At 47.7% G+C, this 16694-nt stretch overlaps 1 protein-coding gene across 1 annotated transcript in view; it reads right to left on the bottom strand.

The window, feature by feature from the left end:
• LOC129381912 (tigger transposable element-derived protein 6-like) overlaps positions 1-14691 on the bottom strand; it is a 51953-nt gene extending 37262 nt beyond the window's left edge. The window contains exons 1-2 of the mRNA XM_072284648.1: positions 14552-14691; positions 4806-6310 (exon numbers count right to left, since the gene is read on the bottom strand). Coding sequence (XP_072140749.1) covers positions 4806-6310; positions 14552-14691 — 1645 coding nt within the window. The remainder of the gene's footprint in view (positions 1-4805; positions 6311-14551) is intronic.
• Between the last annotated feature and the right edge of the window lie 2003 nt (positions 14692-16694).

Here is a 16694-nt window from a genome sequence, read left to right as displayed (position 1 = left end):
AACCTGCTGTTCATGATCTGCGAATGCCTGCCAAACGCACCCCAGCCCATTCTTATTCTTCTGATTACTTCACTCTCATGATCTGGATCAGCAGTCACTACCTGTCCTAAGTAGATGTATTCTCTTACCACTTCCAGTGCCTCGCTACCTATCGTAAACTGCTGTTCCCTTCCGAGACTGTTAAACATTACTTTAGTTTTCTGCAGATTCATTTTTAGTCCCACCCTTCTGCTCTGCCTCTCCAGATCAGTGAGCATGCATTGCAGTTGGTCCCCTGAGTTACTAAGCAAGGCAATATCATCAGCGAAGCGCAAGTTACTAAGGTATTCTCCATTTACTCTTATCCCCAATTCTTCCCAATCCAGGTCTCTGAATACCTCCTGTAAACACGCTGTGAATAGCATTGGAGAGATCGTATCTCCCTGCCTGACGCCTTTCTTTATTGGGATTTTGTTGCTTTCTTTATGGAGGAGTACAGTGGCTGTGGAGCCGCTATAGATATCTTTCAGTATTTTTACATACGGCTCGTCTACACCCTGATTCCGCAATGCCTCCATGACTGCTGAGGTTTCGACTGAATCAAACGCTTTCTCGTAATCAATGAAAGCTATATATAATGGTTGGTTATATTCCGCACATTTCTCTATCACCTGATTGATAGTGTGAATATGATCTATTGTTGAGTAGCCTTTACGGAATCCTGCCTGGTCCTTTGGTTGACGGAAGTCTAAGGTGTTCCGGATTCTATTTGCAATTACCTTAGTAAATACTTTGTAGGTAACGGACAGTAAGCTGATCGGTCTATAATTTTTCAAGTCTTTGGCGTCGCCTTTCTTATGGATTAGGATTATGTTAGCGTTCTTCCAAGATTCCGGTACGCTCGAGGTCTTGAGGCATTGTGTATACAGGGTGGCCAGTTTTTCTAGAACAATCTGCCCACCATCCTTCAGCAAATCTCCTGTTACCTGATCCTCCCCAGCTGCCTTCCCGCTTTGTATAGCTCCCAAGGCTTTCTTTACTTCTTCCGGCGTTACTTCTGGGATATCGAATTCCTCTAGATTATTCTCTCTTCCATTATCATCGTGGGTGCCACTCGTACTGTATAAATCTCTATAGAACTCCTCAGCCACTTGAACTATCTCATCCATATTAGTAATGATATTGCCGGCTTTGTCTCTTAGCGCATACATCTGATTCTTGCCAATTCCTAGTTTCTTCTTCACTGCTTTTAGGCTTCCTCCGTTCCTGAGAGCTTGTTCAATTCTATCCATGTTATACTTCCTTATGTCAGCTGTCTTACGCTTGTTGATTAACTTCGAAAGTTCTGCCAGTTCTATTCTAGCTGTAGGGTTAGAGGCTTTCATACATTGGCGTTTCTTGATCAGATCTTTCGCCTCCTGCGATAGCTTACTGGTATCCTGTCTAACGGAGTTACCACCGACTTCTATTGCACACTCCTTAATGATGCCCACAAGATTGTCGTTCATTGCTTCAACACTAAGGTCCTCTTCGTGACTTAAGGCCGAATACCTGTTCTGTAGCTTGATCTGGAATTCCTCTATTTTCCCTCTTAGCGCTAACTCATTGATCGGCTTCTTATGTACCAGTTTCCTCCGTTCCCTCCTCAGGTCTAGGCTAATTCGAGTTCTTACCATCCTGTGGTCACTGCAGCCTGCCTACTATTGTCTTGCCGCAAACTAACCCGGCAGCAACGACAACCACAATTACCAGCTCTGTTTCTGACACTAACAAAAGCCTGGCAAAACTCAGAAGAAGAAAGTCCCGCACTCACCAAACCTCGCAGCCAAGAATTCAGCGCAGTCGTTCCGCTGCAGGCAACCAGTCATCACACAGGGCTCGTTGCACTGCTCCCGGATGGTCGTTGTGCTGCTCAGCATACAGTCAACCGCATCTCTTCGCTGCTGGCCTCCGTTGTCGCGATCTCACCGCTGGCACCCAGCTGTTGGAATCCCAGTGCTGACGCCCGTTATTGCAAACGGGTCGCAAGCCCCAAGGGTAGCGTTGGCCTGGCGGCCTGGGGCACTGGAAGCATCCGAAGGTCCCGGCAAAGCATGAGTCGGCTGGTAACAGAACAACTGGTTTATTCTAACATCGCAAAAGAGCGGGCGGTCAGGTCGACCGAAGTGAGAGACGGGAGAGCACGTAACTCGACAGAAGAAATCGGAGCCTCTCTCTTGGCGTCCGGGGGCAGCTGCTCTTATAGTCTCGGCGTCGCGGGCAAGAAGGAAGGTCACGGGATGAGACCACGTGACGGCGGGGCACGGATGAGCTGAGATACATGTTGAGACGAGTGTAGTGACTCAACCGCCGGCCGGGCGCCGGACAGACCTCCTCGCTTCACACTTGGGGAGCTCCTCTCCCCGGCTGCCGCGCTTTGACAAGCGTGGGCACACACACACACACGCACACACGAAGACACGTGGCACTGAAACACGCCTGGACGCGCTTGGCGGGGAGGCTTTGCGGCAGCTCCGAACGGGCCAAAATGTCCGCCGCTTTGAACGAAGCCCCGGCGTCCGTTGCATCCGCGCCGGCTATAACGCGCGTCGTAGGCGAAACGTAACACCCCCCCCCCCCTCGCAGGGGCGTTAGCGTCAGGAGGCGTTTGGTGTCTTGCAACACCATGTACCTGAGCACACGAGGGTTGGACCCTCCCGCGTGTAGTCGTGCGCGGCTTAGCCGTGTCTGGGGAATGGTGGATCCTGGTGGTATAGCCGATGCTGGGTGTTTCGACCTTCAAGGCCTCCCGGCGGAGGCAACACACCTCTTCGGCCTCCGCTTCACATAGATGGCACCTGCAGACTGACCCACCTGTATTAAATAGCCAATCGCCTTTTCCTGTCCCTCTATTCAATATTTTGCTTTCCCTCTCGCTGTTTCTTCTTTCCTGTGTTCTTATCACTTCTCAGTCCCGAATTTCTAGGCGGCAAGGTTAATCTGCTGTATGTATCCAACCTTCCGTGTTTTATAGAAGGTTATGTAGCTACGTACAGCTGGCTTCTGCGTTTCCTGCCGGACTCGTAGCGTCCCCTTGTTGGGCTGGGTGATGGGTGGCTGGCGTAGCTACCGAAATCAATGAATTATGCAATGCTAAGAGGTCATTCCCCTTCTTTCCGGTCGTGTTCTTTCAAAAAGAGGGTGCAGCGAAGAAACGTTTCAGCTATTCAGCCAGCGCAAAGAAACTTTCCGCCGCTTCCATGTGATACACAGTCAAGATCCAGTAAAGACAGTCAAAACTATCTCACGTATCATCGTAGCTAAATGCCTTTCCGACACACTAGGTGCTGGCTACAAAGTGACGAAAATGAGCAGTGGCGACCTTTTTCTTAAGGTCCGCGACACTGAACAGAATGGCAAACTCTCCAATCTCGTAGTATTCCGTAATGTGGCAATCACTGTTACCCCCATCGATCTTGAACACATGTAAAAGAGTCATCTCTGATGAAGATCTCTTGAGCCTGAGCGAGGAAGAGCTCCTGGAGTGCTGGAAAGAACACTATGTGCTTGAAGCGTAAAGAATAAACATCAAGCGAGACAACCAAGATATTCCAACTAAGCACCTCATCCTCACCTTTGCATCGAGCGTGCTACCAGAAACTCTAGAAACGGGATATGGAAAATTTGAGTCAGGCCTTACATCCCAAACCCCCAAAGATGCTTCAAGTTTCAGTGATATGGCCATGGTTCGCAAAGCTGCCGTGGCCGACTGACCTGTGCAAAGTGTGGCGAACATGAGCACGAATCGAACAATTGTAATGGCACACTCCGCTGGTCCCAACTGTGACGCTGGACACGCAGGATACTCTAGAACTTGCCCCACATGGAAAAAAGAAAAAAGACAGAATCACAATGAAAATCAAATAAAGCATCTAATTTTAAGAAGCGCGCAAACGTGTTTCCTTTTTCCACACCTCGGGGTATGCTGATGCGGCGCGCAATGGGGCAACGTCGTAGCAGACCCCGGCTCTGGCCCGGGCCACAAAGAGTGTGGTCGCCGCCGTACCACCAGCCTCCTTGGCGTCAGCAGCCAGTGCTGCTGCGCCGTCCCTGAAGGAGGGCCTATCGACCTCTGGTTTGGTGGCCCCCAAGGCCTTGTTTTTCTAGGCAACGCCTGCGGTGACAACACCCCGCTCGCTTGAGCGGAAGTCCAGCGGCTCTCTAGGGTCGATGGACACAACCCTGAGCCAGACGGCGCATCCAGTGCCTCGGGAGGGGCGGGAATCTTGCGACCCCTCCAAGAAAGGCAAAAGGCAAATCACGGGGCCTGAAAAGGCTGTGTAAGTCATTTCTCCAGGGTGACTCCTCTTGACACACAGCATAAAAACACGTACAATATGCCTACACAAATAATACACTTTCAATGGGGGCGAAATGCGAAAAACACCCGTGTGCTTAGATTTAGGCGCACGTTAAAGAACCCCAGGTGGTCGAAATTTCCGGAGTCCTCCACTACGGCGTGCCTCATAATCAGAAAGTGGTTTTGGCACGTAAAACCCCCTAATTTTTTAAAATAATACACTTCAACGTTAGAGGTCCTATCCACAACTTCTACGACATTAAAGAACTCTTACACAAATACAGTCAAGCCCGGTTATAACGAAGTCGGCGGGAATCGGAAATCACTTCGCTATATCCGCTATTTCGTAATTTGCGGACTATGAAAAAAAATGCAAACATGGGCATAACGATTTATTGCCGCTGCAAGAAGTGGTCCAGCGTCCCCTGAACACGTTTCGCGAGTGCGGACTTCAGGATTGCGACTTCCATACCATCCAACTGCGAACCAAAGATCTGGTCGAACTGCGGACTCCTGAGGTGTATCCGTAGCGTATCAACAGCTGCGATGGCCGCTGCGTAGGTGACCGGCTTAGGGGCACAACTAGCATCGTCGCATTCCCTGTCGGAGACGCTGTCCGCCATGGTCTCTTCCATGACACTCCCGGCAACTTCTTCAGTCGTGAAGTCCTCGGTGGCAACAAGGTCTTCGTCGGCAAAAACAAAGTACATGCGGCTTAGACCCGCAGGCACAAGGTTCAAGTCGCTAGCGGAATCCCAAAGCTGCTCCAAGCAGGCCGTCGCGGCGGCAGCATCAGCGGTTGCAGCAACGTCAATCGCGGTAACTTCGTCCCCAGCAGACGCCGCCTCCGCGCTGCTGCTTCGGGAGAAGCCGGCTTTCTCGAAGCAGTGGGCGATGATCAGGTGCTTCACATCCCTGTAGGCTCCGCTTGCGAAGAAAGTCGCCTTTACCAAAGGCACCTTCATGCCGGCCACGCTGTCGGCAGTGTGAACATCAATCAGGAGGCGCTCGATCACTCGGAGCCGGTAGTGGACCTTAAAGTTAGCAATAACCCCCTGGTGAATGGGCTGCAGCTTGGCGGTAGTGTATGGGGGCAGGAACAAAACCTCTACAGCGCTCAAGTGTGCGTTGACGTGATGCGCACTGCAGTTGTCACGCAACATCAGCACCTTGCGCTTCTTTCGTACCATCTCCTTGTCGAAGTCGGCGAGCCACTTGCCAAAAATGTCTCGCGTCATCCATGCCTTCTTATTGTTCACATACGTCACTGGCATAGACAGCACCTTGGCGAAACCGCGTGGTTTCTTGGCCTTTCCAATGACCAATTGGTCTCGATTGTCCGAACTATCCATGTTCACGCAGATTAGCACGGTGACACCGTTTTTGCCGTCTTTTGCTCCCATGCACTTGTCTGTCTTGGCCGCGAGAGTGTTCCATGGCAGCAGTTGGAAAAATAGTCCAGTTTCATCTGCATTGTAGATGTCCTTGTCGGAATACGCAAGGATACGATTGCGGTGCTTGGCCATCCACTGCTGGAGCGATGCCTGGTCAACGGACGCAGCCTCCCCGACGAAGTTTTTACATGTGATGTTGTGCCTGTCCTTGAATCTCTGGAGCCACCGATTTCCTGGCTGGAAGTTCTCGTGGCCGAGAGCGAAGCCCAAGTCCTTAGCCTTCGCCAGAATTATGGGTCCACTGAGCGGGATGTTCTTCGATCGCGCGTCCACGAACCACTTGTAAAGCGCGGCTTCTACGTCGCCGTAAGTGGGGCATCGGATCCTCTTTCGGTCCCTGCTGCCAACGTCGGCATCGAGAACGGCGTCGATCTTGCTACCATTCTTGATTGTTGTTGAAAGCGTGGACTGTGCATTGTCAAACTTCCGTGCGATAGCACTCTTCTTGACGTTTTGACGCACTTCGTCCAAAATGGCGCGCTTCGTCTTCAAAGACAGCAGCTTTCTCTTCCCCGTCGAAGTGCTGGGGCTTGCGAGGCTCGACAATGCAGAGAAATGAAGTCAGTTCCGAGAAAGGGGACAGCTAAGTAGGTCCGTTGAGGCGAAGCGGTCACGAAATATAAAAAGAAGCGGAACAAGACAGGAAACCGTGATGGCGTCAAAACGGGCGTCAATGCGGGCAGAAAACAAGTCACAATGGCGTCACGCGCGATCTCAGTAGCGTTCGCCGTGCTCCCAACCTGGAACAGTGCGACACTGCGCTCAGTTGTCCGTTCACCTGCTATATCAAGTCGAATAACTCTGTCCTAATAAACTGCATACAACGATCCGCGAAAACGATGAAAATGAGCCGCGCTTCCTACATGCACAATGCTGCCGCGCTTTCTCCCTGCCTTGCGCACCTCGGCACCGACAAAGCGCGCGCTGCCACACCTCCCGCAGTCCAGCCGTGGCGCCGACTGGCCAGAAGAGAACCGCGATTGGCCAAGAAGGCCGCTCTCGGCGACGTCATCAAAAAAAAAAAAAAAAATCGTCTCTTTTCTTTTTTACATTTTTCCCCTGCGCGGCATGCTCTACCGCTCTACGCCGTGACGCCGATCAAGGACGGCGCAACACGAGACCGGCTTGCCATGCGATCCAGTGAAGCACTGGATCGCATATGCCACTGTATGTGGCATATGCATAGCCCCTAATTATCACCTCGCAAAAAGCAACTTTTATAACCTAATTGATGAGCTTCTGGACCCTAACATAATCGTAGGCGATTTTGATGTTCACAACACCGTGTGGGGAGACTCGCGATGTGACGCGAGAGGTCATTTCATTGAAAATTTTCTTGTGAACTCCGGTACGTGCCTCTTCAACAAGAAGGAGCCCACGTATTATAATACCCATCATACCTCATATTCAACAATACACCTGTCGATTGGCTCTGCAGCAATTTTCCCTGAATCGCAATGGCATGCAATCAAAAATTCCTATGGAAGTGACCACTTCACTGTAATGTTATATTCAATACGTCAACATTAAAGCCCCCACATACCCCCCGGTGGAAACTAGCCTCCACCGAATGGAATCACTTTAAAGAATTACCCTCCTTATCACGACATGTTATCGCCGTCTTTAGCATAGATGAAGCAGCAGCGTATTTTACTTGTTTTATACTCGACGCAGAAGAAAAACTCATTCCACAAACACAAGGACTCTCCTGTAAAATACGGATTCCCTGGTGGAACGAACAGAGCAGACTGACACGAAACAAACAAAACAAAGTGTGAGGCTTGCTGCGTCGCTCTCCGACTGCAGAACACCTCATAGAATTCAAACTGGCAAAATAACAAGGAAGGCGCATGCGGAGACGGGCAAGGAGGGCTTGCTGGGAGAGGTTTCTCTCGGGCATCACTTCCTATACTCAAGAGTTCAAAGCATGGAATGGCGTAAGAAAGCCAAAGTGGCAACAAATCCACCTTTTGCCCTTAGTGGACGACGAAGGGACTACCTTGGAAGATCAGGCCAACGATCTGGGCGAAAACTTCGAACATGTATCAAGCACCACAGATTACCCAAGGTCATTCTTCAAATATAAACAATTAGCTGAACTTAAGCCACTGGATCGTAAATGCCCTCCGGATGAACAATACAACGATCCTTTTAATATGCCGAGCTTAAAGCTGTATTGAGCACATGTAAAAGCTCTGCACCGGGAGCTGATAGAGTCATCTATGACATGATTAGGAACTTACACAAAGACACACAAATGACACTTCTGGCACTTTTCAACTCTATCTGTGCTGCCGGATACCTCCCATCCTCATGGAAGGAAGCTATTGTTATACCCGTCTGGAAGCTGGGCAAAGACCCTCCCTTGGCAGCAAGTTATCGCCCGATAGCTCTTACAAGTTGTCTGTGTAAGCTATTTGAAAAAAAATTACTAACCGTAGACTAACACACTTCCTTGAACTGAACAATATGCTTGATCCCTATCAGTGTGGCCTCAGAGAAGGGCGGTCCACGACTGATCATCTTGTACGCATTGAAAGAAATATCCGCGATGCATTTGTACATAAACATTTCTTATCGATATTCCTCGATATGAAGAAGGCGTATGACACAACTTTGCGATACGGGATCTTGCGAGACTTGTCGGAAATGGGCATTCGTGAAAATATGTTAAAATATGTTAAACATACGTTAAACAAACAAATCGGCAACGTATTATCGCGATCTTTTATTCAAGAAACTGGTGTACCACAGGGAGGCGTACTCAGTTGCACACTCTTTATCGTTAAGAGGAACACACTTCGCGCTTCTCTACCACTGGCCATTTTTTATTCTGTCTACGTAGACGATATACAAATAGGCTCAAATCCTGCAACCTTGCACTTTGTGAGAGGCAAGTATAACAGGGCTTGAACAAAGTGTCCAAATGGGCTGACGAAAACGGATTTAAAGTGAACCCCAACAAAAGTTCTTGTGTGCTTTTCACAAGAAACAAAAGGCTCATTGCAGATCCCAATTTAGAAATGTATGGGCAGCAAATCCCTGTGAACAAAGAGCACAAGTTCTTAGGCCTCATACTTGACTCTAAACTAACTTTTATTCAACACATAAAGCATCTCAAGGTGAAATTATTAAAAACAATGAACTTTATAAAACATTTATCCCACACAACATGGGGCAGTGATAGGAAGTGTTTAATGAATCTTTACAAGGGCCTGATTCGATCACGATTGGACTGTAGTGGCGTGATCTATCATTATGCCGCCCCCAGCACGCTAAACATGCCAGATCCCGTCCATCATCTAGGGATCCGACTAGTCGCTGACGCATTCAGAACAAGACGAATTGAAAGTTTATATCTGGAATCAAATGAGTGATCACTCAATCTGCAGCGAACCTACATAAGCCAAGCATATTTTGTGAAAGTTCACACAAATCATCAACATCCGTGTTATAATACTGTTAACAATATGACATGTGCTACATTCTCTCGTATTTGACGTAACCGTTCTGCGAAAACCCTCAAGGTGGAGAGAAGTAATGAATAAAGGGAAAATCAGACATCCACCCGTTCGTAGCACTTGCTACAAAGAAAACCCATACGGGTTCCTCGAAAGAAAAGCCTCATAGTTGAAGAAAAATTCGTCCTGGTCCGGGACTCGAACCCGGGACCACCGCCTTTCCGGCGCAGCCGCTCTACCATCTGAGCTAACCAGGCGGCTAGCAGATGGCCGAGCGAAGTCGAATTTGTCGACAACACGAAGCAAAGGCAAGTGTTTGACGTAACCGTTCTGCGGAAACCCGCTGAACGGTTACGTAATCACTCTCGTAATCGTCCCTCCGTAGGGCAGCCCTTTTCACTGCGTGTGAGGGAGCTTAGCGTTCAGATAGATGTCCCACTCCTCAAACATCACTTAATGGTTCCAGCTATGCTGCTACCCCCTTGGGAGTGGCAACTGATACAATGTGATATACTTTTCCTGCAAGTTACGAAGCCTGCTCCAGAGATTGAAATGCAAATGCATTTCCTAGAACTCCAGTACAAGCAATCCTGCATGGAGTTCTACGCAGACGCGTCGAAGTCACGCGACGGGGTGTCCTATGCAGCTGTCGGTCAATTTTTCTCGGAATCCGATGTACTGCCTCCGGAAACAAGTATCTTTACGACTGAGGCCTAAACACTGTTGGCGGCTGTGAAGATATATAAGGAAATCAAAACTCCAAAAATCTGTTACATATACGGACTCCCTAAGTGTTGTGAAGGCCTTGATTTCATTTTATAAGCAGGAAAATCCAGTAATTATTGAACTCTATTCCGTCACGTCTAAAGCGTATATATCTAACCAGCATGTGATTATATGCTGGGTGCCTGGCCGTAAGGGCATTGAAACTTGAGCATTGCGGGCACCAGCATTGCGAAACTACTGGCAACGCTTGTGGGACTGGAAAACAAATAATAAGCTGAACGTAATAAAGCCACAATTAGTTTTCTGGCTTTCCGCAACAAAATCACGCCTGACAGATGTCCTATTCTGTCGTGTAAGACTAGGACACACATTTGGCACCCATAACATTTTACTCACTAGAAATGAGCCTCCAGCCTGTGGTAGATGCGGGGATACGCTGACCGTCCTCCACGTCCTCCTGGAGTGTCGGGAAGCCGAATCTCAGAGAAAGAAACATTTTCCCTTAATATACCGGCTGCACAACCCCCTTCATCCTGTAATGTTACTCGGCGCAGAACCACTCTTTCACATCAGCGCAGTCCTATGTTTCCTGAAAGATGTCGTGCTACATGTTATTAGCCCCGTACGTTCGTAGCGCCTCCTCTCTTCAGAGGATGCCACTGTGATAGTTGTTTCGTATAGCACATGCCTCTAGGCCTTTGTGTTTGAAGGGCCTTGGCGAGGCAGTAGTACTGCAGGCAATTTTAGCATCTCGCATATTTTGTACATTCCATCGTTCTTTCCAATGCATTTTAGTGTTTATAGTACACGTCATTAACCATTGCCGTAATTTTATTACGTGTAGACATTATGCAATTTGGTTCAACTTGCAGGAGCAAGTTGAACGTCCACGTTCACATCAGGCCCCTCTATCCTCACTTTCGAAGAGTCTCTGCTTTTAATACCGTCCTGTTTTCTAGGTGAGTCGTCTGGGATATTTGAAGACTGTCCAGAACCAAATCATCATCGTCAACTCCATTGCGATATCTTGCCCATGCTCGCAATAACCCGCAGTAACTCCGCCTCCGAAGAGACTGGTTTGGAATCTGTGGAAAGAAATCAATCAGCGACACCTAGTTCGTTCGTCCTTACACCCTTTCTTCTTCGCTCCGGCTGCCAGGTAAAAGGCGGGGAGAGGGCCTTTGGTGCAACCCTGCAACAGTCGGTTTACATGCTGTCTTGACGGCTGGATAAGTGCTGAGGGATAGGTGGTGATTTGACTCGTCTCAAACGTCTAATAAACTGCGCCTCTCAGTACCTTGTCGTGGTTCCCCGCTTTTCATTCTGTGCTCAGGTTTCTAGGTAATGATGGGGCGAGCGCTCTTCAACTGTCAGTGTCCACGCTGCGTTGTCGTCTAGATAGTAGGTGCGGTGGTTTTATATGCGGCAAACCTTCAAATAATACCTTTGTGGTGTTAAAACGTAACAATCCCTTCGACTGTATACTGAACCTTACGGCGACGGCGACGGTAAAAATGCGCTTGGATGCGACACATCGTTCGTAGAGGTAACCAAATACGGTTCAGTGGCACAAATTGAAATCCACTTCCTAAAACTCCAGTCCAAGTACTCGTGCACATCATTTTACATTGACGCGCGAAAGTCACACGCCAGGCGTTTTGTCTGCAGCTCTCATCCCATCGTTTTCGGATACCAACGCCCTGCACCTGGAAAAAAGCATCTTCACTGCACAGGCATATGCATTACGGTCCGCTGTTAGACAAATCAAGAAAACTAAGCTACACAAAGCCATTATATTCTCGGACTCTCCAAGCGCCGTAAAAGTCTTAATGCCACTGCACAAATACAAATACCATGTATTCACCGAGCTTTATACCGTGCTTTGCAGAACATATATATAGCCTTGGAGTACTCCAGATGTCACATCAGTAGCAGTAGAGTCGGTCGAGCTGTAAGAGACAAACTAGGAGCGATGTGAAACAAAGCGCGAAATCCTAACTAGTTGAGCATTATTTAGTACAACGTTAAGTTTAGCAAAGAGTTTTCAATGTAATAATGTGTCAAATGCTATAGAGAAATCTATAAAGACAGCGTTAACATGGTTGCCGACATCAAGGTTAAGAAAAAAACCACGCGTAAACTCAACTAACTGCGCTGTCATACTAAACCCACACCTGAACCCATGCTGTATGTCTTATAACAGATTATGTGATTCCAGAAAAAGCAATATGCGTTTAAGAACGATATGTTCAAGGATATTGCATGACTGGGATGTTATTGAAATCGCATTGTAGTTCAACGAACACAGTTTATAACCATATTTATAAAGAGGACGAATTTTAGCCATCTTCCATGCCATGAGGAGGGAGCAGTGAAAGATGATAAAAATTTGTTGAGTATGACCGTCGATATACTGACGACCACAACGAATAAGCACCCAAGAATGCATTGTGTATCCCGTCCAGACCGGTGCATTTCTTAGTATCCAAGTTTATATAAGCTTAAAATACCTTCATTGTTTAGCCAATGTCACTGGCAGAAAAAATTAAATGTTTGCGAGAAGGAAGGAAGTTTTTATCGGGTAAAAATACGGGCTGAAAATACTCGTTGAAAGCATCTGATATTACTGGTGGATCACTACTGACGTCATAATCAATTGTGATTGAAGTGGATGAAGCAGCATGAGGTAAAATAGAACACCGAAATTTACGAGGGTTCGTTTTTAAAAGATCAGGCAGTCGAACGCAAAAACATAAATATTTGGCCATTTACAGCTTAAAATTAAGTGAATTTTTTTCCTTCTGAAACCTGTCCGTGGTTATGAGATCATTGGTTCGTTTAGAACACCTAAGCCTACGGACACGACCAGATAAAAGCAAGATGTCAAAAGGAATTCAGGGAAGGTTACAATTGTTTTTCTTAGTTTTAGCGGACACAATTTGTTGGATACATGACTTCACAAGATCCTCGAGCTAATTAACAAGGCAATGGAGATCCCGTCTGCCTGACACAGAGCAGGCAGACGCAGATAAAAGCGTATGGAAATGATAAGCTAAGAGACCAGTAATTTAATGGTTACCCGTACAAGTGCAGCCAGAGAAACTAGTGAATGTATGCCGTGATTTGGAGGCACGACAAGAGAGCGATAACAACATGCCTCAATGATCGGAGGCTCCCTGAATTACATCGGAAGAGAAGACATTTTTTGCTTTATTAGCACATAATAAAACCATGTCCAAGATATAATTTAACCTGTTGGCACAAGAAACAACTTCATTGAGGCCAAAGGACAAGGGAATATGTATTACTTTATTACAAATTGTTATGTCACGAGATGATGTATTTATTGCAGGCCAGTAGGGCTGAGTTCACCCATCCAGATAAATGGTGGTGAAGAAATCATAGTCAGGTACATGAAATTTGGAATAGCATGGAAGACATGATTTATGCTTCAATTTTATGTAGAAACAGCAATGACAATATAACGAGTGGAACTCACCTGAGGCTCTAAGAACCTGATTATCAACACGGAGGCAGGAAGTTGGGATGCTCTAGAGATCATGGAAACAATCAAGTAAATCAATATTACATTCAGTAAGGCGGAATGCTATTTGAGGAAAAGTTATGCACCGAAATATGTCGCCATGAATAATATCTTCCACGATAAAATGCTTCCCCCACACTCTACTGTTTGGTGAGTGAAAAGAAACGCTCTCGGTAACGTTTTTCGTCCGTCCCTCTGTAGCCAGAACAATACTGCGGCAGATAACAGGTCTTTGGCATGGTTCTACAGGTTCCTGAAGGCCATTTAAACTTCTCAGCGCTCGGACTTAGACAAGAAGAGCTTGTGGTGCCACGACAAAATCGCATACCAATGCTCTGCCCAGCTGCTGCGCTGTTTGTTGAGTGCCCCCTCCGAACCAAATACGCTGCCGCATGACCGTGGTGGACGTGGTGGAGAAATTTTGTAACCAATAAAACAAGCCGGTATTTCGCCCTAAAGACGAAGCATCCATTGTGATTGGAAACCACCAAACTGCTGTATCCAGTAAGGTTAGTGTTTTTATCCCCTGAATAAATTGCAGCAAACATAGGTGATGGCCTATGCAGCAGAGGGAGAGCACTGGGTGTCTAATCTGAAAGCCATAAGTTCGAATCCGCCTGTAGTACACTACATTTTCCGGCTTGGATTTGGCTCCTGACACAGGCAAAAACTACCGAGAGCCAGTGCGGCTATACTAGTTCGGATACGAGCAAATTAGGAAACCCTACTAAGCTTTAACAAGGACACTCGCTCACAAAAACCGCAATTGACCTATATGGTGCGGCATTCGGCCGCTACCTCCCTCATGAACCTTGGACCTAACCCATGACTCTCAGTCGCCAGCGGCTGCGGCGCCCCTGACAAAGGCAGGGCCGAAACCTGCGACGTCGCACAGGGTGCTAAAATTTTTGGTTGCGGAGAAGCCGCCACTGGAAACTGACCCTGGCAATGTTCAACACGTGTGTGCTTGGGGCAATGGCGTCAGAGCCAGTGGCCAGCTGAGACTCTCAGAGACTACACAACGTGCTACAGGTATTCAGGTGACAACCTTTCCTGCCCGAAGCCCCAGGCCAACTGAACCGCTTCCTTGTCGCCGCTCCTAGCGTCCTGGCCCCAGTCTGGCTGCAGGTGGCATGGCGCATGAGCGAGGCCCTGATGGTGATGATGGCGGCACAGCAGACCAGTCATGCAGCCTTATCTTATTAATGAACACCAAAGGTCGAGGGTTCGACTCCAAGTTCGGTGCCATGGCATGGACGTCAGACTCTGGAGTTTTGCAAGACACGTAGCGCCACCTGCCGTTGCGAAGAGGCAGTAATTGAGTAGTGCGAAGCCCGACTCCCTTGCTAAGTTGCCTATGCAGATAGCAACTGCGAAACAACGATTTAACTAGATTTTGGTCCATATTGCGAGTGTTTTGCGCATTTAACACCCAGACAGAGAGCTATGAATTTCTACGCTAGTCGGACGCGCCGCCGAAGTGCCATAAAGCGCTTGCTGGCTCACTCTTCAGACTGATGGCGGAAGCGACGGCAACCACGATAGCTCCGCGCGCTACGAAGAAACGCCGCAATCGACGCTACTGTTGTGTTGTAAATCGCCATGAACGTGAAGGGCAGGATAACAACGTTCAGTTTTACCGATTTCCATTGCGATCGTATGAAGGGGAAAGGCGAGAGCGCTGGATACGGGCCGTTCAACCTGTTGGTTAATCGGATTACTTGCATTCCCCACAACACAGCGGCTCGCATGAGAAAGTGCAACAATTTTGTCATTCTGTAATTGTGTTGCGTGGCCCTGACGGAGGACCGTGGTAACCATGCGAAAACTCAAGCATCTGCAGCCGCCACTTCGTTAGTAACAGAAAAAACAACGTTGCGAACCATCCTGCTTATGTACCATCGATATCTCCACCTTTTAACAGACGTCCGCGTCCGCTTGACTCAACAAGTGGAACGGGGAGATTTGGCAGGTCAGCTTAACCAAACATTTTGGTTCGTTTATGAATTCAAAATCCTGTTTTAGAGCATCGTCGTATCGCGAGCACATTTCTACTTTCGGTATTTTGCATGTCCTGCGCCGATACAACAAGCACGCTTCGCAATGTACTGAGCCTGCTCGACTGCGTTTTTCAAATGTGAGCAATAAAGTTGCTGTATAGGAGCACTGGATGAGTAATTGCGAGGTAACGCATGTGTGTAAAGAAAAGAAATGTCGCGTTTATTTACATTTATTTGTGCGCGCTTGTTGCTCGAAGCGTCTGCGAAAAGTTCAAATTAAGGTACTGAGCGATGCTGTAGCTCCTGCGAGAAAGAAAGATGCAGCGCGTAGGCACTGTAGGAAGCTTACTTTCGTTATGATAGCTGTTTGCTGCCTTGGAAACCGTTTTCTGTCGGCTGCCCTGGAAAAGGCTATTAAAAGATTTACTCTCTGTAAATAATTGCGAGACAAAACATTACGATAAAATACATAAAAATATAGGAGATACTTAAGTCTTGTGTTCAGGTCATATTCAATATGAACCAACTTGAAATGCTTAGATTTTTATGCTGATATGCCTATAGACAAACCTGATGCTCTCCGTACTTGCGAGTTGCAGCACGCCGAAATAACACTTGAGACTTTATAATTCGCCCTGCTGAGCTTCCTTTCCGAAGCGTGGATAGGCGGAAGAAGTTTTCCAGGTCCTTGATTTTTAGGAAACCGTGCCTCAACACAAACGAAAGAGAAGGGTCCATTGTGGTCTATGCACCTTCGCTTGCGGACAGCTCTTCTTGCACTACCCAGTTAGCGCCAAGGCTGCGATGGGGGCGCTGGTGACGGGTTTTTCCGCAGCGCCGCCTGGGCAGAGTCTGAGGTCTATGGCACCAGACTTTAGATTTTTCTGCACGTAAACCATCTGAGGCTTTCGCCTTGATAAGGTTTTCCTTCCTACCTCTCCTCCATCATGTAGCGCATGAGTGTCTACCGTAGGAACTTGTCTAGATATACAGACTACCATGACACTTGTATGACACTTTTCACAGTTTGACTCTATCATTGTGAGCTCTTAAGGTTTCACGGCTGCAGACGTCATTCGTCTCTCGACATGTTCATCGTCTTTGCAGGTCGGTATGATATTCGTGATGGCAGTGGAGCTGCAAGGGATATGTACCAAAGGTATGGCCCCATTGTGGTGCAGCACCTACCGG

Source organism: Dermacentor andersoni, chromosome 10 (assembly GCF_023375885.2).
Source record: "Dermacentor andersoni chromosome 10, qqDerAnde1_hic_scaffold, whole genome shotgun sequence".
NCBI classification, from domain to species: Eukaryota; Metazoa; Arthropoda; class Arachnida; order Ixodida; family Ixodidae; genus Dermacentor; species Dermacentor andersoni.
The sequence above is the reverse complement of the archived record's forward strand: the minus strand, read 5'-3'. Positions and strand labels throughout refer to the sequence as shown.